This window comes from Halichoerus grypus, chromosome 8 (genome assembly GCF_964656455.1).
Source record: "Halichoerus grypus chromosome 8, mHalGry1.hap1.1, whole genome shotgun sequence".
Taxonomy (NCBI): domain Eukaryota; kingdom Metazoa; phylum Chordata; class Mammalia; order Carnivora; family Phocidae; genus Halichoerus; species Halichoerus grypus.
In genome coordinates, this window is record NC_135719.1 from 106,740,254 (window position 1) to 106,768,122 (window position 27,869).

General features: G+C 37.0%; 1 protein-coding gene across 1 annotated transcript in view; it reads left to right on the forward strand.

Annotated features, from left to right (window-relative positions):
• Positions 1-1,888: 1,888 nt before the first annotated feature.
• The window catches only part of STYX (serine/threonine/tyrosine interacting protein), a 40,516-nt gene continuing 14,535 nt past the window's right edge, over positions 1,889-27,869 (forward strand). Inside the window, exons 1-9 of the mRNA XM_036098426.2 lie at positions 1,889-2,267; positions 15,345-15,377; positions 17,141-17,194; positions 20,518-20,615; positions 24,277-24,337; positions 24,752-24,788; positions 25,397-25,436; positions 25,529-25,579; positions 27,242-27,314. Of these exons, the coding sequence (XP_035954319.1) occupies positions 2,211-2,267; positions 15,345-15,377; positions 17,141-17,194; positions 20,518-20,615; positions 24,277-24,337; positions 24,752-24,788; positions 25,397-25,436; positions 25,529-25,579; positions 27,242-27,314 (504 nt within the window). The 5' untranslated portion in view covers positions 1,889-2,210. The remainder of the gene's footprint in view (positions 2,268-15,344; positions 15,378-17,140; positions 17,195-20,517; positions 20,616-24,276; positions 24,338-24,751; positions 24,789-25,396; positions 25,437-25,528; positions 25,580-27,241; positions 27,315-27,869) is intronic.

A 27,869-nucleotide genomic window follows, 5' to 3' on the forward strand; every position in this document is an offset into this window, starting at 1 on the left:
CATATTTTTGTCTTTTTTAAAAGTACTTTTATTATAGTCCTTTAAATTCTTTAGTAAATAAACTATTTAATAACCAAAATGAGTTGTATTTAGATGATGGGCTTTTGAATTTTAAAACTGTACCCACACTCAGTGTTCCTAAGAGTTGTTATACAAAGCATAGACATGTATGTCTATATTGATAATGGAAGGTCTTTGTTTACTCTTCACCTACTATGATTAGGCTGTGCGATAGTTAATTGAAAAAGTACATGCACATCCATAACCTTTTTTTAGATTATGATTAAAAGTAATATTTGCTAACAAATGTGACTTGGTTTTCTTGATTTATGTGAGATGATCGTTCCCTTTTTAGAATGTTAAGGTCTGGACCCTCTTCCCAGAAAAAGTCACACATACATACACACAATTTTGCATATACTAAAAGGAGATTTATTATTTCCCAAGCTCACCCATTGACTGTAGGTATCTATGGATACCAAGCTAAGAGTGTCTGATGTAGGGGATGTTGATGTCAGAAATGTTCAAAGCAAAAGTTCTGTTACCTACACACAATTCTTTTTATATCATGTGGAATTAAAGCCTTAACAAATTAAAATAGGAAATCATCATTGGGCATCAATTGAGATCTTATTAAAGGTGCTGTTTAAATCCAAATTGACTTCAGTTTAATAAAGACTAAAGAATGTATGATATATGATGTGGGTAATTATACAATCATTCTTCAAATTAAAAACTTACTAGCAGAGTATAGTGTGTCTTTTTATAACTGTAAGAGGTAGAGAACAGTTTACATAGTGGTAGAGAAAATGGAGCACTCAAGCTAACCAAATAAATTACTGAACAAGTTCTATTTCTATATATGTTGGCAGTGTGTTTCATAAAAATGACAATATAAAAATAATACGATGTTTGTCAAGGGGGTCTTGGTCAAATATCCGTGTGATTCTTTTAACTTTATTCATTGTAATTAACAATTTAGTTAATGACTTTCTCACCTTTCTACTTTGGTGTTTTTTTTTTTTTTTTAAGAATCAGTTTGGTTTACAAATCTTGAAAGTTTAAGTGTGGATTCTTCTGCTTCTACGTTTGGTTTTCCTCATCTGTTTAAAAATAAAAAGGGTAACAGTATCTCCCTAGGCCCAGAGAAAGTACCCTGTACCTCACCTCTATTTATAATATAGTATTAACAGACTCAAACTCCTTTTTTAAAAGATGAAAGCCATGTAGTTTAATATATATAATTATATATAATATTAATATTTCAACATAAACTTAGAATGAAAGGGAGAGAACTTTCTTCAGTATGATGTATATACTGAGTGAACTATCAGTTGTTTCTTGTTCTTAGGATTTTCTATTTGCCATTGTTTGAGATTTTCTAGTCATGTTGCCAAGTATTAAAAGTCCACCGTTTCAGTTTGCTTAAAAGTGATGGGTGTTTCATTTTCTGTGTAGCGTAACATAGTTTTAAGATGAACTCTTCATTTATTACTCTTTTGGTTATAACCTCACCACAGATTGCGCCAGGATTCTGAGGGAAGAAACTACAGTTTTCCTTTCGGATGCCAGTTTCTGGTGGCTATATGTTTTACCCGTTCTTGTACTACAGAAGGGATTTGCGTCCTGTCTGGAAAGGGCAGAGATGGTCTGGTTTCCCACTGCCTTTCCCAGGACATTCAGTCGTTCCCTCCCTCTTGCCGCAGCCCCACCTCCTCCACACCCGGTGAGCCTCGGCCGTTGCTCCTCCGAGGCCCCGCCCCCTGCGTCTGCGCTCTGGCGAAGGGGCGGGGCGGTGGCGCGCTGACACCTGGCGGCCGCGGGGGGCGGGCCGAAGGCAAGCGTGGGCTGGGATTGGTTGGGGCAGTGCGGGGAGGGCGGGGGGAAGGAGGGGAGACGGTTGTAGGGCTTTTGCTTGTGCCGGAGCCTGTGCGGCCTGAGGGGCGCGGAGACTCAGGGGGAGGGAGACGGTAGCAGCATGGCGGCCGGGTATGAGCCGCCCAACCCTCCTCTTCCCCGCTGTCGCCGCCGTCGCCGCCGGAATCGCTGGGACCCTTTAGTCTGCGTGTTTTAGTTGTAAGCCCGCTGCCCGCCCGTCAGTCCTCCGGTCCACCCGCCCTCCTTCCTTTCTCTGCCACTGGCAGCCCGAGGGTCGGGCGGGCCGGATAACTCCCACTCCCACCCCACCCACAAGCCCCGGGGCCGGGACCATGGAGGACGTGAAGCTGGAGTTCCCCTCGCTCCCGCAGTGCAAAGACGACGCCGAGGTGAGTTTGTCCGGCGACTGCCACGCACAGGCCTCCCCGTGTGGCTCCTCGGCCGCGGGGCGACCCCAGGCCCCAACCGTCGAAGTCTCCAGCTCCACCGGAGCCCTGTTGCCTCCTGAGACCGTCCTGGGACCTCGGGGAGGAGCGTCCCGCTCTGGGGCGGTGTGCTTTGACCCTCACTCACTGAGCACCTTTTCCCCTCCTGAGACCCTGCGGAGGGGCTGCTGGGTCTGGTCGACTTAATTAAATGGGAAGGGCAAAAGCAGCCTTTTCTCCCCCAGGCTCGGTGTCTAGGACTTATTTTGAGTAAGGTTCCCCATTTTATTGCCAAGGCAGTATAAGGGTCATGTTTTAAATCTCCATTTGAGGTATATTTTTGGTGTCATCGATTCGCTTGTGGGACACATGGCCCCACATGTGAAATAGATCTGGGGCCTGAACTTTCGAAGTGCACCTTCAAAAAGTTTTCCAAAGTAGTTGTTTTGTTTTTGTTTTTTTGAGGCAAAGCCTTGGCCCGCAGAATAAAATGTCACAAAGCTAGCACATTTGAATCTAAAAACTTGCCCTTTGGAGGGGAGTTGATACTGAGAATGAAATTCTTTATAACCTGTTCTCCTGATTTCTAAATCGGGATTCTTTGTACTCCACCTTACTTCTTCTTTGCCTAAAGTTTGTATTGAGTTTTTTCCCCCCATCTATTGCTAGTTTAAAATAAAATGGTGTTACACTCTACTAAATTAGAATTTTCTGAAGACTAAATTAGTAACAAGACAAGGATACTCAGGAAAAAAAAAAAAAAGACCAGGATACTCGGTTATGCTCTAGTAGGATCAAGAAAGATTAAAATTTCTAGTTCTAAATACCTTAAAAATAATTGGAAAATAGGGCTACATTTTTAAGAAACCATTCAGTTTATACCAAATATTCTTTTGAATATCTTTTGGGGTTCTCATTTTTTATTTGGAGGGATCCTTTGTGGTAGTAGTCTTTCAGAATTTCATATTTTAAGAGTAGGCTGTTAAATAGGAAAAAAAGTTGAATTTAGGTTATTTAAAAAAATAAATTTACACTTTTTTCTTTAATAGGGAATAATGTGAGTGAGGAATATGCTTTTTTCTTTAAAACAATCCAGTGATTTCAGTCTGGAAGCAACCCTAAGAAACAGTGTAGAGCATTCTCTCTTTTCAGGTGAAGAAATTGTAGCTTACTAAGAATAAGTGATATGCCAAGGTAACAGTAGTGTAAGACACAGTTGAGGACCTTGGTCTCTTGATTCCTAAAACATTGTTTTTAATGTATCTCAATTCTTCCCTTCTCTGATCTTAAAAATTCTAGTTTAAAATGTTTACATACTTGCATTTGATCTTTTATTATGTATGTGTCTTATTCCTGTAAAAATTATAAAATCTTAACTGGGAATATAGCTTTCCTCTGCAAGGACAGAAGTAATGCTTAAATCCTAGTAGATAATGATGCAAATACTATTTACTGAAAGCCAGTTCATTCCTTTTTTCATAGCATTGGATGTTTTTCTTTTTGGTTGCAAGTGACAAAAACCAACTCAGACTAGCTTAAACAAAAGGAGAAGTAAATCCAGAAAGGTAGGGGTGCAGCTGGTCTCAGGGACTTGACTAGACCGTATTATAATGCATCAGAACTGCCTCTGCCTCTCTACTTTCTCTCAGGGTTTCTGCTTGTACTCTGGCTTCTCCACAGATAAGGAGTTTGACTGTCAGTTCCTTCAAGGTCATGCCCTTACAGAGCTTACACACTGAGGAGTAGTATCTTTCTAAGCTTCAGAGGATTGGCTTAACCTAGCTCATGTGCCATCCTTTGGATCAGTCCCTATAGCCATAAAGGGGCGAATACAATGAGGAGCCCAGACTCACTTCTGTGGCCACGGGAGTGCAGTTCATCACTGGTAGCCCTCCTACCAAAACCATAGGAGCATTTCCACAGAAGATGGGGGTTGCTTTCTGGGCAGACAAAACTATAAATAACCATTAAATAGGGCATATAGTTACTCACGATAAACTAATAAAACAGAATGTTAATTTTCTTTTTTTTTTTTTTTTAAAGATTTTATTTATTTATTTGAGAGAGAATGAGATAGAGCATGAGAGGGGGGAGGGTCAGAGGGAGAAGCAGACTCCCCGCTGAGCAGGGAGCCCAACGTGGGACTCGATCCTGGGACTTCAGGATCATGACCTGAGCCGAAGGCAGTCGGCCAACCAACTGAGCCACCCAGGCGCCCCAGAATGTTAATTTTCTAATATCCCATGAGATTTAATGGTCAAATGGTCTTACACAGTTACGGTGACCAGCCAATAAAGTGTTCTTCCATCTAGGAAGCATTTCATGGAAACCTAAATTACAATCCAAATCTTGTTTTTGTAAAAATGGAATTCAAGTAGAGAAATTTTAATGCGTGCTCTTAATGATTGATGTGATCAATCTTTGACAGCTTGATGATTCTGTCACCTCTATAAGAATATTACTTCCACATTTCTTGAAATACTAGTCGGGGCATTCTTTTAGGACAGTCCTAGCAAAAATTTAACTGTGTTCAGATTGGTTTGCAAAAAGATTGTCACTCCTTTGTTTAAAACTTTGCTGTGATTTCCCATTGATTTAAGGATGAAGTTCAGACCCTTAACGTCTGCAAGGTTGTGTGTGATCTGCCATCTGCCTGCCTTTCTAACCTCATTATGAGCTACTCTTCCCCTTGCTCCCTTCTCTGCCCTAGCCATGTTCATCTTCTCTCGGTTCCTGGAATGCTTTGGTTCCTTCCACCCTCCCACCCCCACCCAGGACTTTTGCGTTTGCCATTTTCCTCTCTGTGGCTGCCAGCACTACCCTTGCCTTCACCCAATTAACTATTTGCTCTTGGTAAGTTAGATCTCACTCTAGGTATCATTTCTTGAGAAAAGTGTTCCCTGATTTTGCCAACTCCTCCTGCTCCCCTCTCCCACCCTCTCACCCCCTGCCCCAGAGTAGTTTAATCCTCCAGGTTTATAAGTCTCTGTAGTACTTGGTACTTTTATACCTACCTTGTAAAAGATACCATACTGGTAGTTTTGGTCAATGTCTATTTTCCATGATAGGCTGAAATTTTCATAAGGGAATTTATTCACCAGTATGTTCCTGTCTTATTCCCCACTCTTTCTTGCACTTAACACACTGTCTGGTATATACCATAAGTTTAATAAATGTTTGTTGAATTAATGAAAGAATCTTGATTGGTTTTGGTAGTAGAGTCTTGTGACAGGATTATAGTAGTTTCTCTTTAGGTGTGAAGAAAAGAGCAGCTTACACTGTCAATTTTTAAATAAATTAGTTGCATAGTTAGGGCTGTTGATTTTATTATTCAGAAATTAATGTTTTCAGATAGAAAGTGTAATATAATTTATTTCAGTTGCAGTTTGGCAACTTAAATGTTACTCTATTTTTCTTTCTCCTTTGATTCCCATAGTACAGAATAAAAAAATAGGAATTGCTTAATAGTTCTGGTTGAGGATCCTTTAAATTTAGAATGGTGCTTTTTAAACCTGACTGTAGAGTAGAATCACCCAGGGGGCTTTTTAAAAAATAACCATTTCTGGACCCTACCATCACCTATTCTGATTTAACTGGTCTGAGATGGAGTCAGATAATTCTAGCTGCAGCCAGGTTTATGAGTAACTGACTTAAAAGGATCTTACTTGAATGCCCTTCTGTCTCTTGTTTTTAGAGTGAAAAACTCCTTTGTCCTTTGGTTGAAGCAAAACTTGAAATAGGGATGAGAATTAAAGGAAAGGGCTTATTATGAAGAGGGCTGTTTTTTTTAGAGAAGAGAAGCTCTAGTACTAATTTTTCTGTTTTGTGAAATGTCCCAGCTCTAGTATAGTATTCTGATGATTTATTTTTTCTCTGAACTGCTCCTCCCAGCAACTAAAATTCATAATCTATTTTGGTATTTCTAAAGGTTGTTATGTTTCATCCAGCCTGATCCATCTGAAAATAAGAATTAAGTTTTTATTTTATTTTATTTTAAGATTTTATTTATTTATTTGACAGAGAGAGAGAGAGAGCACAAGTAGGCAGAGAGGCAGGCAGAGGAAGAGGGAGAAGCAGGCTCCCCGCCAAGCAGGGAGCCCTATGTGGGACTCGATCCCAGGACCCTGGGATCATGACCTGAGCCGAAGGCAGCTGCTTAACCGACTGAGCCACCCAGGCGCCCCAAGAATTAAGGTTTTAATATATCTAATAGTTACAGCCTATATTTTTTGCTGCGTTTATTGTTTACTGATCTTTGAACATTTTTCTATCCCCTAAGTGCAGTTTTATAGCTCGTGTAATTGCATTTGTATGAGAAGAAAGGAGAGAACATGAAAGATGTTTTAGTATGCCATACCTTCTAGCTCATATTGATGATTGAAGGATTTTCACTTGTGAATTAATTTTCATCAGAAGCGTAGTGTTTTGGGGCGCCTGGGTGGCTCAGTCTTTAAGCGTCTGCCTTCGGCTCAGGTCATGATCCCAGGCTCCTGGAATCGGCCCCGCATCGGGCTCCCTGCTCAGTGGGAAGCCTGCTTCTCCCTTTCCCACTCCCCCTGCTTGTGTTCCCTCTCTCACTGTGTCTCTGTCAAATAAATAAAATCTTGGAAAAAAAAGAAGCGTAGTGTTTTACAATGGGGGTATTTTGGTTTAGCTGGCTTGCTTTGTTTTGAAAAATATAGTTGGACTGCTTGGCTAATCATCTAAGTTTGGGAAACTGATTCTACTAATTAAGTACAGTAGTAATTCACAGTAGATCATTGGGAATCTGCCCCATTACCATTACCATCCCTAAAGTGATGGATTTTAGCAGCCTTGTGGGCAAGCTGAGATTAAGATTGAGTGTGATACAGGCAAGACTTGGTTGTTAGAGACATGTTCAGACAGATGGCCATCTGGTAGAGGAAGACCGTGAGCATGAATGACTTAAAATCTTGATCTAGTATGCTAAAAACATTAGCAGAAGTGATAGGCAAGACAGGATTAAGATTTGTTTTGTAAGGTGGGTATCAGGGCTAGGTAAACAAAGAGGGTGGAAGCTTGAGATCAAAATCTAATTCTAGCACTAGGAATCTTCTGTGAGAGAAAGCCTTTTAGATTGCAAAGGATCCATGCCTATTACAGCAAGTCTGACACTCAACAAAGTAGGCTGCTTTTTTTGCAGTGAATAGGAATAATTTTTCATTCTCTCCTGCAATACAACTTGCTTTTTACTCCTATAATATCTTCCTTATATAAATACAGCATACACATTCTACTGTACACAATCTTTCGGAAGCTCAAAATTTCTTTGAAGCCTCTTATTTCACTTAAAACTTCCAAGTTCACTTTATTTCTGTTAATCCCTATAGGTTAATCACCATCATTTTTTGCAGTCAGTATTTGTTTAAATACAACTATGTCTGCCATATAGTTCCTTCTTACATTGAGAGGCTGTATACTGCCAGTGTTTCTGAAGTCAACTGCTTAGACTTCAAAGTTAAGTTACTTAGGCTCTTTGTGCCTAAAGTATAAATGTAAGAGAAAACAATACCTTTTCTTTTGGGGAGGTGCAGAGAGAGAGGGACAATATTAAGCAGGCTCCAAATAGGCAATGAATATTATGATTTCTGTAACCACAGTTTAATTTTATCTGTTCTTGAACTTAATATAAATGGAATTATGTAAAATGGACTCTTTTGTTTATGACTTTGTAAAAAGATTTATTTGAGTGTGCTTGGGGGAGGGGCAGAGGGAGGGAATCTGCAAGCAGACTCCCTGCTGAGTGTGGAGCCCAGCTGAGTGTGGAGCTCAACTCAGGACTGGATCTCACCACCCGTGAGACCACAACCCGTGAAACCAAGAGTCAGATGCTCTGAGCTGAAACCAAGAGTCAGATGTTTAACGTCATGACTGAGCCACCCAGGCATCCGTTTATGGCTTTTTTCATTAAACATAATATCTGTGAAATTCACCTATATTATGCTTATGAGTAGTAGTAGATTCTTTTTTATTGCTGAGTACTATTTCATTGTATGATAATTGTCATGATCTCGGGATCCTGAGATGGAGCCCTGCATGGAGTTCCTTGCTCAGCAGGAAGTCTGCTTGGGGCTTCTCTCTTCCCCTCCCTCTCCCCTTCCCTCTGCTCATGTGCTTGCATGCTCTCTCTCTCTCCCCCTTAAATAAATTTTTATTTTCTTTTTAAAGATTTTATTTATTTGAGAGGGAGAAAGAGAGAGAAAGGGAGAGAGTGAGAGCACAAGAACAGGGAGGGAGAAGCAGGCTCCCTGCTGAGCAGGGAGGCTGATGCAGGGCTCCATCCCAGGATGCTGGGATCATGACCTGAGCTAAAGGCAAACTAAACCACGTAGGCTCTCCTTAAATGAATTTTTTTAAAAAAATTAAAAAAAAATCTTTTGTGCCCTTTTAAAGATCTTTGCTTTTTCCAGGGTTGTAAAGATATTCTATGTTTTCTTCTAGAAGTTTTGTCATTTTTTGCACTTGTGTTTATACATACACACTTTTTTCCCATTTATTCAAGTATGTATTGAGTGCCTATTATGTGCCAGGCACTGTCATCAAGTGTTGGAAATAGATGCAACAGTGAAGACAGGCAAGATGTTTGTGTGTGGGGAGGGTTTGCCGGCAGGGGGGGTGAGAGGTCAGGATCAGAATTCATTTTATTTTCTAGACATTTATCTAATTGTTCCGGTACCAGTTGTTGAAGGACTTTTTTTTTTTTCCTCCATTGAATTGCCTTGTTGTCTTTCAAGAAGTTAATTGGCTGCATATGTGAACGTCTTTTGGACTCTTCTTTTCCATTCCTCTGTTTGCTTTTAGTCTGGAAAAAGAAATTCTCCTCTTCGTGTTTGGTATACTGCTATTTACTGTGTATTTCTTTCCCCTTAATCTTGCTTGGGATTTAGTGGGTTGCTTATTTCTGAGGTGTGGTGTCTTTAACCAGTTTTGGAAAATTTTCAGTAACATCTTATGTAATATTATCTCTCCTTTATTTTCTCTATTCTTCTTCTGGAACTTAGATTTTATGGATGTTAGACTTTTAAATTCTATCTTATATGTCTATTAACTGATCATATTTTCCAAACTCTGAATTTAGGTCATTTCTTCAGTTCTATTTTCCAGTTCACAAATTCTCTCTTTAACTCCATCCTTTCTTCTGTTTAGCCTATCCACTGATTTTTAATTTCATTTGTATTTTTTTTCATTTCTACATATTCCTTTTGGTTCTCTTAATAAATTTCTTAATCCTTGGTCATACTTTTGATGCTCTCATACTTTTGATGCTCTAAATGTATTATATTTTTCCATTGTCCTAATATCTGCAGGCTTTGTGAATGTGATTTAGTTGTATCTGTTTTTTATGGTGGTTCATTTCCTCCTCTTTTTTTTTTTTTTTTTTAAATTGTGAGCTCATTGAAACTTATCTCTGTGAATTATTTCTGATCTAGGTTTAGGGTATGCTTCTCCAGAGAGAAAATGCATTTGCTTTTCCCAAGAACCAATGAACACTATCTACCCAGGACCACTTGACACTGAATTTTCACTTGGCCTCACAAAAATAATTGAATTTTAATGCCAGACATGAGCGAAGGCCAGATTGTGGTTAGGAAGACCCCATCCCACCACTACCACCACATTCTACTCAGACCTAAAGCTAAGAAAAAGGCAAGAGTACTCATTTCTATGGGGATGAGGTGAGTTCTCCCTCCCTCCCCAATCTCCCCAGTTTATCATTCACTGAGTGTTGCCTTTTGGGATCTCAGCTTTTTGGTATCGATCTGCCTTCCCTCTTTGATCAGGTCCTACGCTTTGTCTTACGTCTCACATGTACAGTATCATTTTAAATAAGGCCATGGTGAGGATGTGGAACAGCTAGAACTCCCATACATTGCTGGTAGAAGTGTAAGTTCGTTTTGGAAAACTTTTGGCAGTGTCTAATAAAGCCAAATATAGGCCTACCCTGTGACTTATTAATTCCATTGCTTTTTTTTTAAATTAACATATAATGTTTTATAGGGGCGCCTGGGTGGCTTGCCTTCGGCTCAGGTCGTGATCTCAGGGTCCTGGGATCAAGCCCCACATCGGGCTCCCTGCTCAGCAGAGAGTCTGCTTCTCCCTCTCTGACCCTCCTCCCCACTTGTGCACTCTCTCTCTCTGTCTCAAATAAATTAAAAAAAAACAACATATAATGTATTATTTATTTCAGGGGTACAGGTCTGTGATTCATCAGTCTTATATAATACCTAGTGCTCGTTATAACACACACCCTCCCCAGTGTCCATCACCCTGCTACCCCATACCCCCCACTTTCTTTTTTTAAGATTTTATTTTTTTAAGTAATCTCTACACCCAGTGTGGAGTATCAACTCACAACCCCAAAATTAAGAGTCACATGCTCTTCCAGCTGAGCCAGCCATGCAACAACATGGGTGAATCTCACAGACATTAGGTTGAGTGAAAGAAGCCAGGCATAAAATAGTACCGTTGTGATTCCATTTATATTAAGTTCAAGAACAGGCAAAACTAATTTATAGTGATAGAAGTCAGTAGTCACCTCTGAAGAGAGGATATTGACTGAGAAGAGAAGGAGGGAACTTTCTAGGATGATGAAAATCTTCATCTGGGTGGTGATACATGGATGTATTGCCTGTGAAAGTTCATTGAGCTCTACATTCAGATTTGGGCATTTTAACACTTCATTGTGTGTTCTTTTATACCCCCATTTTAAAAGAATAAAGAAATACAAGGCTATGAAAGATCAGCAGATCCTCTCTGGATATGGCTTCTTAGGGTTTATAGCCTACTAATATCACATTGCCAAGATCCATTTTCAACATTAAAGACAAAAAAATACTTTGCTTCTTTATTAAAAAAGAAAAATTGCTGACTGTATTGCAGGAGGAGTACCATTCTGTCTTTTCTGTAGCCAAATTCAAGAGGTGCATTAGATTGAACACAACCCAAGGAAGTATTGGAAGCAAAGAGTTTTGGGGCACCTGGGCAGCACAGTCAGTTAAGTGTCTGACTCTTGATTTCGGCTTAGGTTATGATCTCAGGGTTGTGGAGCCTGCTTGAGAGTTTTTCTCCCTCTCCCTCTGCTCTCTCTCAAAAAAAAAAAAAAAAGGAGAAGAAAAAAGAAAGCAAAGAGTTTTCATTACTTGTCACAAGGAGACAGGGAAATGGCTCTCAAAGTACTGTCTCCTCTTGGGGTTCATGCATGAAACTTTTATTCTGTGTGCTAGGGAACAGGGCCAGGGAGCTTGATACATTAAGGAACTTACACATTTTGTTACCTAGGTACTTGGTTTCAGCTGCTCATGCTTAGTATGTCAACATGCTAGTGCATACATTGTATGTTCAAAAAAAATGGTTGGAAAATCTCGCCCTTGGGAGGAGATCTTTGTATTATAATGAGCTAGAGGTAACTTTAGGGCAACTCGGGGCTTCTGTGCAGGTCCTCAGCTCCAAACTGGCTCAAACTGGTTCACGGAAGAGGGTATCTGATGGAACACCTAGCCATAGCTTCTTTTTTTTTTTTTTAAGATTTTATTTATTTATCTGACAGAGAGAGAGAGAGAACAAGTAGGCAGAGAGACAGGCAGAGGGAGAAGCAGGCTCCCCGCTGAGCAGGGAGCCCGATGCGGGGCTCAATCCCAGGACCCTGGGATCATGACCTGAGCCGAAGGCAGCCGCTTACTTAACCGGCTGAGCCACCCAGGCGCCCCTAGCCATAGCTTCTTGTTCTGCAAAACAGACACATTCTTTCCTGCTTTCCCCCCTTGTCCCTCCTCCCTTCTGCTGATAGCTTGAAGCTCTCTGATAGGAGTAATTCTCCATTGCATCCTAGCTAAGATTTCTGTTACAGATGTATAACATTTCTACCTTATGTGTTAAAAATACTTTTCTGACTTGGAAAATCTAGGTGAAGGGTAAAGGGAATTCCTTGCACTATTTTTAACTTTCCTGTAATCCTAAAATTATTTAAAAATGAAAAAGGGTTTGTTTGTTTGATTTTTTGGATAGGTGGAAGGGGCTGAGGGAGGGGGAGAGGCAATCTCCACTGAGCGCAGAGCCTGATACGGGGCTTGATCATATGACCCTGAGATCATGACCTGAGCCAAACAAGAGTATGACACTTAACTGACTGAGCCACCCAGGTGCCCCTTGTTTGTTTGTTAATTTTTTCAATTTAAATTGTTTAGATTGGAACAAATAGCAAATGTACTTCTTTTTTTTTTTTTTTTTTTTTTGATTTTATTTGAGAGGGAGAGAGTGAGTGAGAGCACGAGTGCACACGAGGAGGGGAAGGAAGAAGCAGACTCCCCGTTGAGAAGGGAGCCCCACATGGGCCTTGATCCTGGGACAGTGGGATCATGACCTGAGCTGAAGGCAGACACTTAACCAACTGAGCCACCCAGGTGCCCCCACAAATGTACTTCTAAGCATGTCACTATATATGGTTGTAGAAATTGTCTGCATGCAGCATTCACTGGATATTGGCTTAACAAGGCACATATTTTCTGCAAATTATTTCAATCACAGAGTATTAAAATAAAATAACATTTTTGGGTTAAAAAAATAAATTCAATTTAGTTAACATATAGTGTGTTACTAGTTTCAGGGGTAGAATTTAGTTGATTCATCAGTTGCATATAACACCCAGTACGCATTACATCAAGTGCTCTCCTTAATGCCCATCACCCAGTTACCCCATTCCCCCACCCAGCAACCCTCAGTTTGTTCCCTGTAGTTAAGAGTCTCTTATGGTTTGCCTCCCTCTCTGTTTTTATCTTATTTTATTTTTCCTTCCCTTCCCCTATGTTCATCTGTTTTGTTTCTTAAGTTCCACATATGAGTGAAATCATTTGGTAGTTGTCTTTCTCTGAGTTATTTTGCTTAGCAGAATACTTTCTAGTTCCATCCACATCATTGCAAATAGCAAGATTTCATTCTTTTTGATGGCTGAGTAATACTCCATTGTGTATACATACCACTTCTTTATCCATTCATCTGTCCATGGACATCTGGGCTCTTTTCATATTTTGGCTATTGTGGGCATTTCCACTATAAACATTGGGGTGCATGTGCACCTTCGAATCTCTGTTTTTGTATCCTTTGGATAAATACATAGTAGTGTTGGGGCATCTGGGTGGCTCAGTCGGTTAAGCATCTGCCTTCGGCTCAGGTCATGATCCCAGGGTCCTGGGATGGAGCCCCACGTTGGGCTCCCCACTTGGCGGGGAGTCTGCTTCTCCCTCTGCCTGCTGCTCTGCCTGCTGCTCTGCCTACTTGTGCTCTCTATCTCTCTGTCAAATAAATAAATAAAATCTTAAAAAAAAAAAACATAGTAGTGTAATTGCTGGGTTGTAGGGTATTGACGTATAATGTTATATTAGTTTCAGGTGTACATAGTGATTGGGCAGTTCTGTACACTGCCCAATGCTCACCATAAGTGTAGTTAACTTCTGTCACCATACAAAGTTATTCCAAATTATTGGCTATATTCCCAAACTGGAAGTTTGTACCCCTTAATTCCTTTCACCTGAAAATAAAGGATTTTTTTAAAAAGCTCTTCCAGTTTTAACTTTAGAAACCTTATTTCTGTTTATAATTCTGAGATTTAAGCAACCAAGTTAGAAACTTTTGGAATACAGTCCATTTACAAATGAGGACTCTCTGTACTTTGATTCTTCATATCAATTCACTGTAACTGCTTTTTTCTTTTCCCAATTTTTCTTTATTTTTTTAAGAAGATTAATTTATTTATTTTGGGGAGGGAGGGGCAAAGAGAGAGAGGGAGAATCTCCAGCAGACTCCCTGACTCTCAAGGAGCCCAGTGCAGGGCTTGATCCCAGGACCCTGAGGCCATGACCTGAGCTGAAATCAAGAGTCAGGTGCTCAACCGACTGAGCCACCAAGGTGCTTCTCTTCTCCCAACTTTTTTTTTTTTTAAACATTTATTTATTTTAGAGAGAGCGAGAGAGAGCGTGTGCACACACATAAGCGGGAGGAGCAGAGGGAGAGGGAGAGAAAATCTCAAGCAGATTCCTGCTGAGTGCAGAGGCGCTGGGGCTGATCTCTCGACCATGAGATCATGTGAGCTGAAACCAAGAGTCAGGCACTTAACCGATTGTGCCACCCAGGTGCCCCTTTACCCAGCTTTTGAAATGTTTTCTGTCTTTTGCCATTGGCATTTTGCATTATTTTCCAGTTTATTTTGGTCTGCATTCCAAAGACAGAATGAACTCTATACTTTCATGAAGTGTATCTTTAAAGGGAATCAAACTAAAAGAATCTCAAGCCCAAGTAAGATATGAAAAAGGCTGATAAGCATTTGGAGGTTTAGATCAGGGATGGCAAATACCTATCACCTAACATTCCTTCATCCGTTATGTATATTGCTCATTGATCACAGTACTTAAGTCTTTCCTCACACAGTATTTTAGCTATCTGCTGCCAGTTGGTTAGAGTTGACATGAATCACAAAAAGGCTATTTGACATTTCTGATTTGGAGGATCAGTTTTGGGGAGAAATTTCTGGAATATCTGTTCTTTTAATTAATGAACTATTCCATCCACTGTATGAAGTAACATAATCGTAATTTTGGAAGCACAGTTACCTAAGGAATACCTTAATCATTGTTTCTTTTCTTTTTTTTTTTTTTAAGATTTTATTTATTTATTTCAGAGAGAGAGTACACAAGCCGGGGGAGACAGGCTGAGGGAACAGGAGAAGCAGACTCCCCACTGAGCGGGGAGTCCAATGTAGGGCTTGATCTCAGGACCCTGAGATAATAACCTGAGCCGAAGGCAGACGCTTAACTGACTAAGCCACCCAGATGCTCTGTAATCATTGTTTCTTGTCACTTAAATTTTTCAGGTGTTTGCGAAGCCAATTCAATCTATAGAATATTCTTAAAGTACAATGTATTTTTTAAAAAATCCATACACTTTTATGTCACATCTTTAACTTTTAATTGGGTAACATTTTTTATATGTCATTTACTTTTATTCTTGTGTTTTCTTTCCATCTTTAAGGAATGGACATACCCTATGAGACGAGAGATGCAGGTAAGATAACCTTTTTGTTTATTCAAACCAACCCATATTATTATTATTATTAAATAACCTAATTTCACAAAGGATTTGAGACCTGTTGGCTCATGATCTGTAAGTTCATTGAGTATTTTAAAAATCAGCATATTTGAGATTAATCATGGATCTTAAGATGGGAAATGAATTGTTGCTTTTCTTAGATTAGAATCATGGACATAGTAATATATGTATGTGCTTAATGAATCACTTTGTTTTTCCTTATCTGAAAAATTGGGTACAATATTTTTATTCCTTTTGAAAACACTTTGTTTTCTGTGTCTGGCTAGTTTAGATAAGTCCAAAAGAGTTGACTATAAAGCAAATCACTCTTGAATAATTGCTCCTTTTTGTGTCTGATTTTCAGTCAACCTCCATAATGAAGTCCTCCAGAAGACTGAGTTGAATACTCCCAATATGGAATGATAAAATGTTAACCCTCATAGCAGTTTTTCTTTTCCATTTCTTACCATTTACGTCACTCTGCTAGCCCCAGAATCAAGCAATGTCTCCTGTTCCCGGGAATACCTTGACTTATAAAAATCTGTTTCTTTTCTCTGTTAGTGAAAATTCTCTTTTTCTAAAAGTATCTGAGTACCTGTGGGGCATTTTACTTGGTGCTATGGGGAATGCAAAGATGAGTAAAATGTAATTTCTGCCCGCAAGAAGCTGGTAGGAGACATCAGACCTATACACAAATAATTACAATTTTTCAAAGAACTGAACTGCAAAATTGCACTATATTAGTATCTAGGATATGATACAGCCCAACTAAAATCTTTCTATATTGAATTCACATAGAATAAATTTTAATCTAGCATTTGGAAGGTATTTATTTAAAATTGTTGAAACTGTCAGTAGGCAAACATTTGATATTGGTCTTTTTTAAACTTTGCAATAATACTTTTATTAACTATAGGTAACAACAGATTTGGCTGAATAAGGTTTTGTGTAATTCCAGAGGGGTAATTTTCTTTATGCCTAATTTATATCTTTTTTTTTTTTAAGACTTTATTTATTTATTTGACACAGAGAGACACAGCGAGAGAGAGAACACAAGCAGGGGGAGTGGGAGAGGGAGAAGCAGGCTTCCCATTGAGCAGGGAGCCTGATGTGGGGCTCGATCCCAGGACCCTGGGATCATGACCTGAGCTGGGCAGATGCTTAACCAACTGAGCCACCCAGGTGCCCCATGCCTAATTTATTTTTAGACTATAGCAGAGAATATAAGTAAAATTAGAGATGTTTCATTAATATAGGGGCACCTGTATGGCTCAGTCAGTTAAGTGTTGGACTCTTGATTTCGGCTCAGGTCATGATCCCAGGGTCAGGAGACTGAGCCTCTCCTCAGGCTCTGTGCTGGGCGTGGAGCCTGCTTGAGATTCTCTCTTCTCCCACTGCCTCTCTACCCCTCTCTTTAAAAAAAAAAAAAAAAAAAAGACAGTCATATAATATGCTAATTTTACCCAAAGTGCTTCTAAAAAGTACTGTGGAGGTTCAGATATCTGACTTTTCAGAACTATATTTAAACTTTAAATGTCTCATTTGATATTATAAAGCACATCTGCATTTCTCTTCCTAATCATTTGCTCAGTGTGGCTAGAAAATGTTCCCTAAATTACAAGCTTTTTAGCAAATTATTATAACAATTATGAAAATACTCCACAAATCCACTTATATGGTACATAGTTTGTATAAATTTAAATTGTTAATGGTAAATATCTCAATTTTTTTTTCCCTAGGAAATTTTACCTGGATTGTTTTTAGGTCCATATTCTTCTGCTATGAAAAGCAAGGTATGAACTTTAGATTAGGTTCATCAAGAGACTATTAACCAGCTTTTTTGGAATAAATTTTTTTAGTAGTAAGAGTTTTATTTGAGGGAAGGTCCACAAATATTGCATGTTACTCTGGAGTACCTACCTCTTTTTAGATTTTACTGGACTAGTGATTGTCAGGTGTGTCACCACAAATCACAAATAAGTATATTTGACATTTTAGTTAATCATTCCTTATCAAGGGTAAATGTGTGTGTGTGCATGTGTATGCACGTTTTAATTGATAAAATCTGATTTCTGTTTTTCCAAACTTCAGAGACCTGGATGCTCCAGGCTGTAAAGTGTTATACCATATATATCTGTCTCCTGTATAGTCAAACTGAAATGGATTTCTTTAGTTAACACAGTTAACAGGGTAAATCTCATTTTAATATATGAAGCAATTTTGTTGCCACTTCCTACAGGATTCAGTCCTATGAATTAGGACAGTGCTACTAATTCGCTTTGAATTATAATGTGAAACATACCACATGCTTTCCCCAGTACCCTATTTAGAAGTCAGCATTCTTGTGTATAATATCTATCTACAGTAAGTTCTGTAAAAAAAAAAAAAAAAAACTGTAGAATTTTTAACTTTAATGTTTTAATTTAATATATTTATTAGTTTTAGATGAGTAGGGAGTTTTTTAAAATTAGAGTCATTTCTTTGAAACTGGAAGGCTTTTTGACTGTTGAGGTATACATAAGAGTAAACCTAGTTTTGATGGCCTACAGCTAGGTTGGAAAGGGTGGGGTGTTGGTAAAAAAAGAAAAAAAAAAAGTACTAAGGAAAAGATAGATAACTATAGACTTAACTGTGACTTACTTAAGATAAAGTCCAAATAATGTAGTATTTGCTGGCCTTCAAAATGGTTTTAGATTATTTGCTTTTTGTATTCCTACAGCATTTTATAAATATACCTATTATAGTATTTGTCACATTAAATTACAAGTATTTCTTTATAGATCTGCTCAAAACCTCTCCCCCCTCAGTTTCACCATGGTCTAATTATTAGACTGAGGAAGAGTTTCTATGACAAAATTTGATTATTTCCCATTCTGAATCAACGTAGTACAGGTCATATTCCTTTTCATATCATCATCCAAAAGATATATAATAACAACAAATAATAATAAAAATAAAGAAAGTTTAGGGAATAAATGCCTTTTCTAATACTCATTTAGTTAAGCCTACCTTTTATTGCATTCAAATACATTTAAACTGTTTCTTTGTGTATAATTTTTCTGCGGTTTGTAGGTATGAGATTAGGTCATAATTTGCTTCATACAAATGAAAATCCATTGAAAAGTAAAAAATATTCTGTGTGCTTTTACATTTGGGTCGTATTTTGTTAAGGTTTGTTTTTTACTCAGTAATAGTCTAATATGCCTTCAAAGCTTGTTAAATCAGGTTTTCATCCGTAGTTATGTATATCTTCTATGGTTTCTCACACTAATAAAGTAGGTATGAAAACTTCTTTATATATATCACAGATCAAGTATAAACAAAAGAACAGATGTTGAATACATTTTGGAGGTTTAATAAATACGAATATGGAACATTGATTAAATATTACTCCTACCAAATGCTTACCTCCCTTCTAACTCAGGATGCACTCAGGAAATACAAAGATAGTTAAACTCTATCTAATCTATGCCAGACATAGGAAAATTTGCTGCAAAAAATAACATTTAAAACTTGAAAACCACACTTTCTTAGCTTGGGCTACTATAATAAAACATCATAGACCAATGGCTTCAACAACAGACATGACATTTATTTCTCACAGTTGTAGAGGCTGGGAAATCTGAGATCAGGGTGCCAGCATGGTTAGATTTTGGTGAGGGCCCTCTTCCTGACTTGGAGATAGCTGTGTTCTTGCTGTATCTTTCCATGGCAGAAAGAGGAAGCTCAGATAGTTCTTCCTCTTATCAGGGCACTAATTCCATCATGGGGCTTCACCCTCATGACCTCATCTAAATCTGTGTCTAATTAACTCCTACTAAAGGCCCCATCTCCTAATACCACCATCACCTTGGGGATTAGGGCTTCAACATATGAATTTTAGAGAGGCACAAATATTCAGTCCATAACAAATATAAATTATTCTTTGATTTCTCATGGATTATTAGTATTATTGTTATAGACTATTTAATGCAGAAAGTGGGAATTAAATATATAGGAGTATAAACTGAAAGTATCATAGAAAATTCAAGATTATGAATTCTGATTCCTCTTGCCAGGATGATTTTGTTCATTCATTTATTGAACAGATAATTATTGAACAGTTAATGTGTTCAGGGTACTGTTACACATACTTAATATGAATCAGTGAACAAAATCCTTGTTCTCATGGAATTTACATTCTGACTATTGAAATAGCATGTCATGTTATATATATATCATGTCATATACATTATATATTACATGTATATAACATGTACATTATCAAACATCATTATATTCACTGAAACCTATAATCACTTGCAAATATAAACTTACTTGATAATATCTAGGGTTGTCATATTAAATTGCTTTAAATGTAGAGCCAAAAAAGCACCACAGAATATAATATCATTTGGAGTTGCCAGTTTTAACTTTAGAAGAATTTTTAAACTGAAATGTTACTAGTCTGTGAACTGTATAAATTAATTCTGGCTTGTAGTAGAAGTATACTGGGAGGGGCCTGGTGTAGTCCAGAGATCTGGGCCCTGGTACTGCTATTAACTGTGTCAGTGATGTTCAGTAACTGTATATGCCTTAGTAGTCCCTTCTAAAAAATAAAGGCTTTTAGTCAGTATACGTGACTACCACTTACTGAACACTTGCCATGTGCTCCAGGCATTGTGCCAAACACCTGACAGGGGTAATTTGTCCAACCACTCAGTGAAAAGGTTAGTATTTCCCCCATTTTCCCATGAGAAAACTTGAGCCGCAGAGCTGGAATATAGAGCTTGGGCTCTCATGACTCCAAAGCCCGTGCCTTTAAATTAACCACTATCTAGTATTGTTTCTGAAATAAATTATCTTTAAGGTCTCAACAAGCTCTAAAATTATGTAAAATAATCCTGTTAGCCTTTTGAGAATATGTAGTATATATTAATCTTGAATCACTGAAATATCTTGCTGATCACTTCAGGTATTTTATTACAAAATTAGCGTTAATTCCCTGTACTTAAAGTTCAGATATGGTTATGCTAATTGTAGTGTTCGGCCCTATATATTTTCAAACATCTGTGTTACAATAAGATGATGTTTTGTATTTTAAACTATTTCTTTCCCTGTCCCTCTTTTTTTATAGCTACCTATACTGCAGAAATATGGAATAACCCATATAATATGCATAAGACAAAATATTGAAGCAAACTTTGTTAAACCAAACTTTCAACAATTATTTAGGTAAGAATTACGGCTGTGATTAATTAAATGTTATGGGCAGCAAACATGTAATGTTTATATTTCAAGTTGATTTTATTATAGCAGTCTTCTGTACATACCTGTTTTTGTGGGTGTGTGTGGTTTTGTTTTTTTGTTTTCTTTTTCTTCTTTTTTTTTTTTTTGGTGGGCAGTAAAGCAAAGTTTATGTGATAAGTAAAGTGATGGTACAAAGCTCCCGAAGAGGGAGGGACCCGAGAGGGTTGCCCTGTACATATCTGTTTTATAAGGATGGTCATATAGTATATTACCTAAAAAATAAGTTTCCTTTAAATTTTAAATAAGGAATGCGTATAATGCAGAATTTTAAAGATTCAAAAGCATGTACAGTATGTATACCGAAGAGGTTCCCTATTTCTATGCCTTAGATACTCAGTTCCCCTCTCTAGAGGCATCCACTCTTAACTTTTTGAGAATCCTCCCGGGGTTATATGTTACATATATACAAGCATATTCCTAGAGGTAAATTTTTTTTTTTTTACACTGGCTTTAAAAATGTTAATATATTTTAGAGATTGCTTCATATCCTTACTTAGATGCATTGGTTTTTTAAACTTGTATAGTAATCTGTTGTATGGCTATACTAAAATTTATTCAGCCTGTCACCTATTGGGCATTTTAGGTTGTTTCCAGTCTTTTGCTAATATAGTGGGTATCCCTAAATATGTCATTTAATTCATGTGTGAATATATCAATTGGATAAATTTGTAGAAGTGGAATTGCTGGATCAAAGAATGTGAGCATTTAAAATTTTAATGGATGTTGCAGATTGCCCTCCAGTGAGTTGTATCAGTTTACATTCCCACTCTGAAGTGAATTACTCAATCTCCTAGAGTAAAAATGATGTCTCGTATAATTCTAATTTGCCTTTCTCATTATAATGAGTGTGGTTGAGCATTTAATGGTTTTTAATGTTATTTTAACTTTATTTTAAAAATAAAGAATATGTATTACACATGGTACAAGAAAAGGGTAGAAAAAAGGTATATAAATAAAGTAAGTCTCTTTCCTCCTCTAAACCCAGCCATCTAGCTTCCCTCCTGGGAGGCAGCTACTATTAACCCTTAAATATCATTCTAGAGATATTCTGTGTGTATATAAAAGCATGTATGTTAAAAATATTTTAATGCGCTGCTTTATTGTTTGTAAAAATGAAAGCATCCTGAGTGTCCATCAGTATAAGACAGCTCTCAAGTATATTGTGAAAATGTGTAATAGGATACTGTAACCATGAAGAAGAATGAAATATTTCTAAGTGTGTTGATTGGGAATAATCACTAAGATTTATTAAATTAAAAAAGCAAGGTGTACAACCAAGTGTATACTCTCAGTGTGTTTAAAAATATATACAATATATTAGGCATATATTCTTGTACATGCATAGAAAATTTCTAGGCTAAAAGACCAGAAATCTGACAGTGGTTCCTTCTGAGAAGGAAATTCAGGGTCTGGGATGCTAGAGGGGCCTATTTTTTATTGCAAATATTTTTATACTGTTAGAATTTTTTACCATGTGTACACATTTTTCAATTAATAAAAGCTTGTTTTAAAAAAGCAATGTCTATATTCTAAAATAAAATAGATTGAATTTTTTTTTCTAATTGTAAAAGAAATCCTTGGTTTTGGGGTGCCTGGGTTGGCTCAGTCAGTTAAGCATTTGCCTTGGGCTCGTGTCGTGATTCCAGGGTCCTAGGATCAAGCCCTGCGTTGGGCTCCCTCCCTGCTCAGCAGGGAGTCTACTTCTCCCTTTCCCTCTGCCCTTCCCCACTGCTCCTTCTCTTTCTTTCTCAAATAGATAAATAAAATCTTAAAAAAAAAAAAATCCTTGTTCTTTATAGATACTTTGGAAAATATAGAATGATGCCAAGAAGAATATAAAATCATCCATAATTCCACAACCTAGAGGAAACACTTTAGTTAACATTTTGGCATATTCCTCTAAATCTTAACTGTATTATACATATGTGTATTATGTCTACACACATACAGACTTACATATATTATAGAAAATGCCATGATATTTAAAAATGCCATACTATACATTTCTAATTTGTCTAGAGTTTTTGTTTTTAGTACCATAATGTCCTGGGTACAGCTTCTTTATCCTAATGGAAGAACCCTTTCTCCTTAGATTTGGAATATTGGATTATAGATTGATAGTTCTGGTAATAGTTTTGTTTCTATTTTTGTTTTTGTTTTTTAAAGATTTTATTTTTAAGTAATCTCTACACCCGGTGTGGGGCTCGAACTTACAACCCTGAGATCAAGAGCTGCAACTCTATGGATTGAGCCAGCCAGATGCCTCTCTGCTAATAGTTTTTTGTTTTGGGGGTTTTTCTTTTTGTTTTTTTGTTTTTAAAAGTAGGCTCCACACCCAGCATGGAGCCCAACTCAGGGCTTGCAATCACAACGTGAGATCGAGATCTGAGCTGAGATGAAGATTCGTATGCTTAACCGACTGAGCCACTCAGGCACCCTGACTGCTAATAGTTTTTAACATTCAAAATGAAATGCAGTAAAATATTTTAGATTGACTCTGAATTAACTTTTTTTTCTTAAAGCAGTGTTTTATGTAATAGTTCAGTCTACACAATCACTTTAGGATACAGTCATTGTCTGAATCCTTTTGGTTTTTACATTGGATTATCCTTGGATACTGAGTTTCAGCTTCTCTCTGATAAACTCTGAATTTATTGAAGTTGTTACCACCTAAATGATCGCTTTACTAACTACTTAAATGATCACTAAAGGACTGTCATTTTTAAGGCAATATTGACTTTAAAAATTAATTTTGTAACTTAATTACTATAGGTGTCACCATACAGTACATCATTAGTTTTTGATGTAGTGTTCCATGATTCATTGTTTGCGTATAACACCTATAACACCCAGTGCTCCGTGCAATACATGCCCTCCTTATGGTGACTAACATAATAAATAAATAAATAAGAAAAGAAAAAAATAATTACTATAGTTGTACCAATAAACAGGTGCTCTAGGATAGGTTAGGAAGGTTTTCACAAAATAAGCCTAGCATATTAATAATGTCTTACTATCAGTATTTTCCAAAGTGCAAAATTATAGGACAGGTAGTCTCTTGGTTGATTTTTGCTCTACTGAAGGTTAGTTCAAGCAATAAATGTTTGACTCATTGCTCCGTTAAACTTCCATTTGGATTACCTTCTTCTCTTTCAGACTTTGGGCTTCCTCTGAATTGTCCTCTGTAGCATTGTGAGGAGGGAGCAGAGGGCCACTCAAAGAAGAATCTTCTAGTCCATGGGGAAGTTAGTAGAAATAGAAGAATAACAGTAAAGAATACAGACACTTTTTCTCTTTATATTATAGGTCCACTCTGATCTAGAGGAAAGTTTTCTTCCTTCATGTGATTTTTCAATTTTAACCAGATAGATTTTTTTTATACAAAGGTATCAGAAATGTTAACTTATTATTTAAGGCTTTAAATGCTGTGCATTTAAACAATATAAAATCTATGACCCAATTCTTGGGAATATGATACTTTGAAAGTTGTTTTGCATTATTTTCATGGTTGTCAAGAACTTTTGAAGTTTTTTATACACAGAGTTTTATCTGAAAGTGTGCTTATCACGAAATACTCTATTTTCAGATATTTAGTCTTGGATATTGCAGATAATCCAGTTGAAAATATAATACGTTATTTTCCCATGGTAAGTATCATGCTTTAATTTCATTTAAATTTTATGAGTTGACTTCTTAATTATGGTTCTAAAATTTAATAATAATGAAACTAATTCCTTCCTATGCTGCTTTTACTTTGTTATGACTGAAAATTGTGGGATTATATTTTAAAGAATATTTATTTTTAAAACCTTTTTATGATCTCCAAATATCTGAGAAATCACATTTTGAATTTATTAAATTCAAATTAAATTTTAGATCCTGTATAATTTCTAAAATTTGTAATAGGTACATTTGTAGCATTTTGGAAATTCTTGAATGAAGGCAATTTTTATTAATATAAATAAATAAATTTTTTCAGTATATTTTGTTTTACTGTATGTATATTTTATGCTTGTATTAATCCACATGTTTTATTAAAACACACTGTCTTTTGCCTTCAGACTAAAGAATTTATTGATGGAAGCTTACAAACTGGAGGTAAATAATATTTTCTTTATTTGCTCAATATTTAGTTTTAGGGGACTCTGTGTTAATGTTTTGTTTTTTGTTTTTTAAAGATTTTATTTATTTGAGAGAGAGAGAATGAGAGAGCAAGCACACGAGAGAGGGGAGGGTCAGAGGGAGAAGCAGACTCCCTGCCGAGCAGGGAACCCGATGCGGGACTCGATCCAGGGACTCCAGGATCATGACCTGAGCCGAAGGCAGTCGCTCAACCAACTGAGCCACCCGGGCGCCCGCAGTTAATGTTTTAGTTAACATTTGTCTTAAATGCAGGATATGGAAGTTGCAATTGTATGTAATAGACTATTCCCAAATTTATTTTTTCCCAATTCCTTGTTTCATTTGGATAGGCTTAAATATTCCTATATAACTATTTTCCAGTTTTGGGTCACCTTTAAATCCCTTTAATTTCAAAGTATAAATTGTAAAGATTGAAAGTTAATAAATATCTAAGTGTGGTATGTATAAAATATAAAATGTTTAAGAAAAGATTTATCATACTATGATATGGTACATGGTTTCAATATATTTTAGTTGCTGAATTAGATGTTTTTTTGTCAGAATAACTATTTCTTGTTTTTCAGGAAAAGTTCTTGTCCATGGAAATGCAGGAATCTCCAGGAGGTATGAAGTTAGGAGATTATCTTTCTTTCTCTAGCATTTCATTAATGAGCTCTGTTTTCTATTTTTTTCTAAAATTTTTTCCCCCTCTTCAGTGCTGCCTTTGTTATTGCGTACATTATGGAAACATTTGGAATGAAGTACAGGTAAGAAAGTACTCTGAAACCTAGTCACAATTTAAATTCTCAGTAAAATGAAGCTTAAAGGAAACAGTTTTGGATTTTAAAGTTGATATCCTGATTTTGTCATCTATTCATGTTGATTAGGCAGGCTCTTTATCCCATGATTAGTCTCTTAACCTTTATAGCTTATCTACCTTATATAGATCTACTTGGCTAATATTTTGTGGTTTTAGGGAGCTAGTGCTAAATGTTGTTAAGAAGCCAAGGTACTTATAGTTGGGAATAATTATGGAAAACTAATTATTTACTGCTAGAGAATTGTTTAGCCCGAGTTTAAAAACTCTTAGACACAGATGTTATTGCTTCCCTTGCTTAAAACGCTAATTTATTATGTTTTCCTTTAACAGTAGTTGGATGAAAAATTAACCTAGAAATTGTTTCAGCTTCTATTCGCAATTCAGTATAGTCTTTCTTAACCAGAATCAACTTTTTCAAGCATACTGCCTAGATAAAAAAGAGAGAGCCCCAAAACAAAAACCTGGCCAGTGTACAGTGTTTCTTTTTTTTAGTGTGTCTTGCTAGAAGTCTTGTAATCATTGACAACTCCTTGTCTTTCACTCCCTATCTCCCAGACTTACCCATTACCAAATCCTGTCTCTTTTATGTTCTAAAATATACCTTGAATCTGTCTCTTTATCTTTCTCTTCATCATCATTTAATCCCATAATCCAAGCTCCAGTCATGTCTTTCTTGGACTCTAACAGTGGTAGCCTTCTTAGTGGTTTCATGTATTCTTTACTTCTCCAGTCTGTTTTTTTCCCTCACACTACAGTTGATCTTTTCAAAAGATAAATCTGATCAAATAATCACCTTACCCCAAAAAGCTCTCAGAGGTTTCTGATCCTTAATAATTCTTATCATGGTCAGTAAAACTTTGGTATGCCTGTGTCAGCCTGTCCATCATTATACCATGTTCCCTGTTAACTCTCTTCATTTGAGCTGCGTTCAGCATTGGATCCACATTCCTGACACACAGTAGACATTCAAAATCTTGTTTAGTTTGTTTGGTATCCTTTAAGTTTAAATTTTGATGGAAAGGTTGCTTAAAAGTATCAGTTAATATTATTTGAATACAAATGCTTTGTTTATTTAATTGTTGGTAGACTGTTTTATATATCCTCTTCGTTATTTGGTGTCTTGACAGTAATAATATTAATAGTGAATCTAGGTGCTATTCTAGGCCCTTTATCTCATTTAAGCCTCACAACAACACAAGGAAGTAGATATACTCCTTGTTTAAACAATGATAAAATTTTGAGCACATATTTTGTAATAGATGTTACACAAGGTGCTTTACATTTACTATCACCCATCTTCATAATAGCCCTCCAAAATAGGAACTATTATAAACTCCAGTTTATACACAAGAAAAATAAAGCTTAGAAAGTTGAGCAGCTTCCCTTAGAACACAAGCTGGTAAACAGAGGGATGGTGATCTTTCATCTGCCCATGCTGTTGATTTTTCCACTATAGCTTGCTACCTCTCTGTAGCACAAGTTTTATGATGATGATTTCCTGTTCAGGTAAATTTTTAGATAAGTTCCTATTTTAGGTAGATACTAAAAAAATTGAGATTAATTCATGAACTAATACCATCACCTTAGTTTTCTTTTTTTTTCTTTTCAGAGATGCATTTGCTTATGTTCAAGAAAGAAGATTTTGTATTAATCCTAATGCTGGATTTGTTCATCAACTTCAGGTAGCTTCTCTCATCCTCGTGTTTAAAGTAGTCAGAAAGGAGGATAATTAAAATCTTATGTCTATGTAATTTAAGTGTAAAATTTATTTTCTTATTTTTTAAGTTTTATTTAAAGATTTTATTTATTTGAGAGAGGGAGATAGCAAGAGAGAGCATGAGTGGGGGATGGGGAGAGGGAGAGAAGCAGGCTTCCTGCTGAGCAAGGAGCCCATCACGGGGCTCGATCTCAGGACTCTGAGATCATGACCTGAGCTGAAGGCAGATGCTTAACTGACTGAGCCACCCAGACACCCTAGAATTTATTTTAAATACTTAAAAATTTCCATAATCTAATTTGATTGATTGATTTCATTATTATTTTTTAAGTTTATTTTTATTTATTTATTTATTTTTAAAGATTTATTTATTTGACAGAGAGAGACACAGCGAGAGAGGGCACACAAGCAGGGGGAGTGGGAGAGGGAGAAGCAGGCTTCCCACTGAGCAGGGAGCCTGATGCAGGGCTCGATTCGAGGACCCTGGGATCATGACCTGAGCCGAAGGCAGACACTTAAT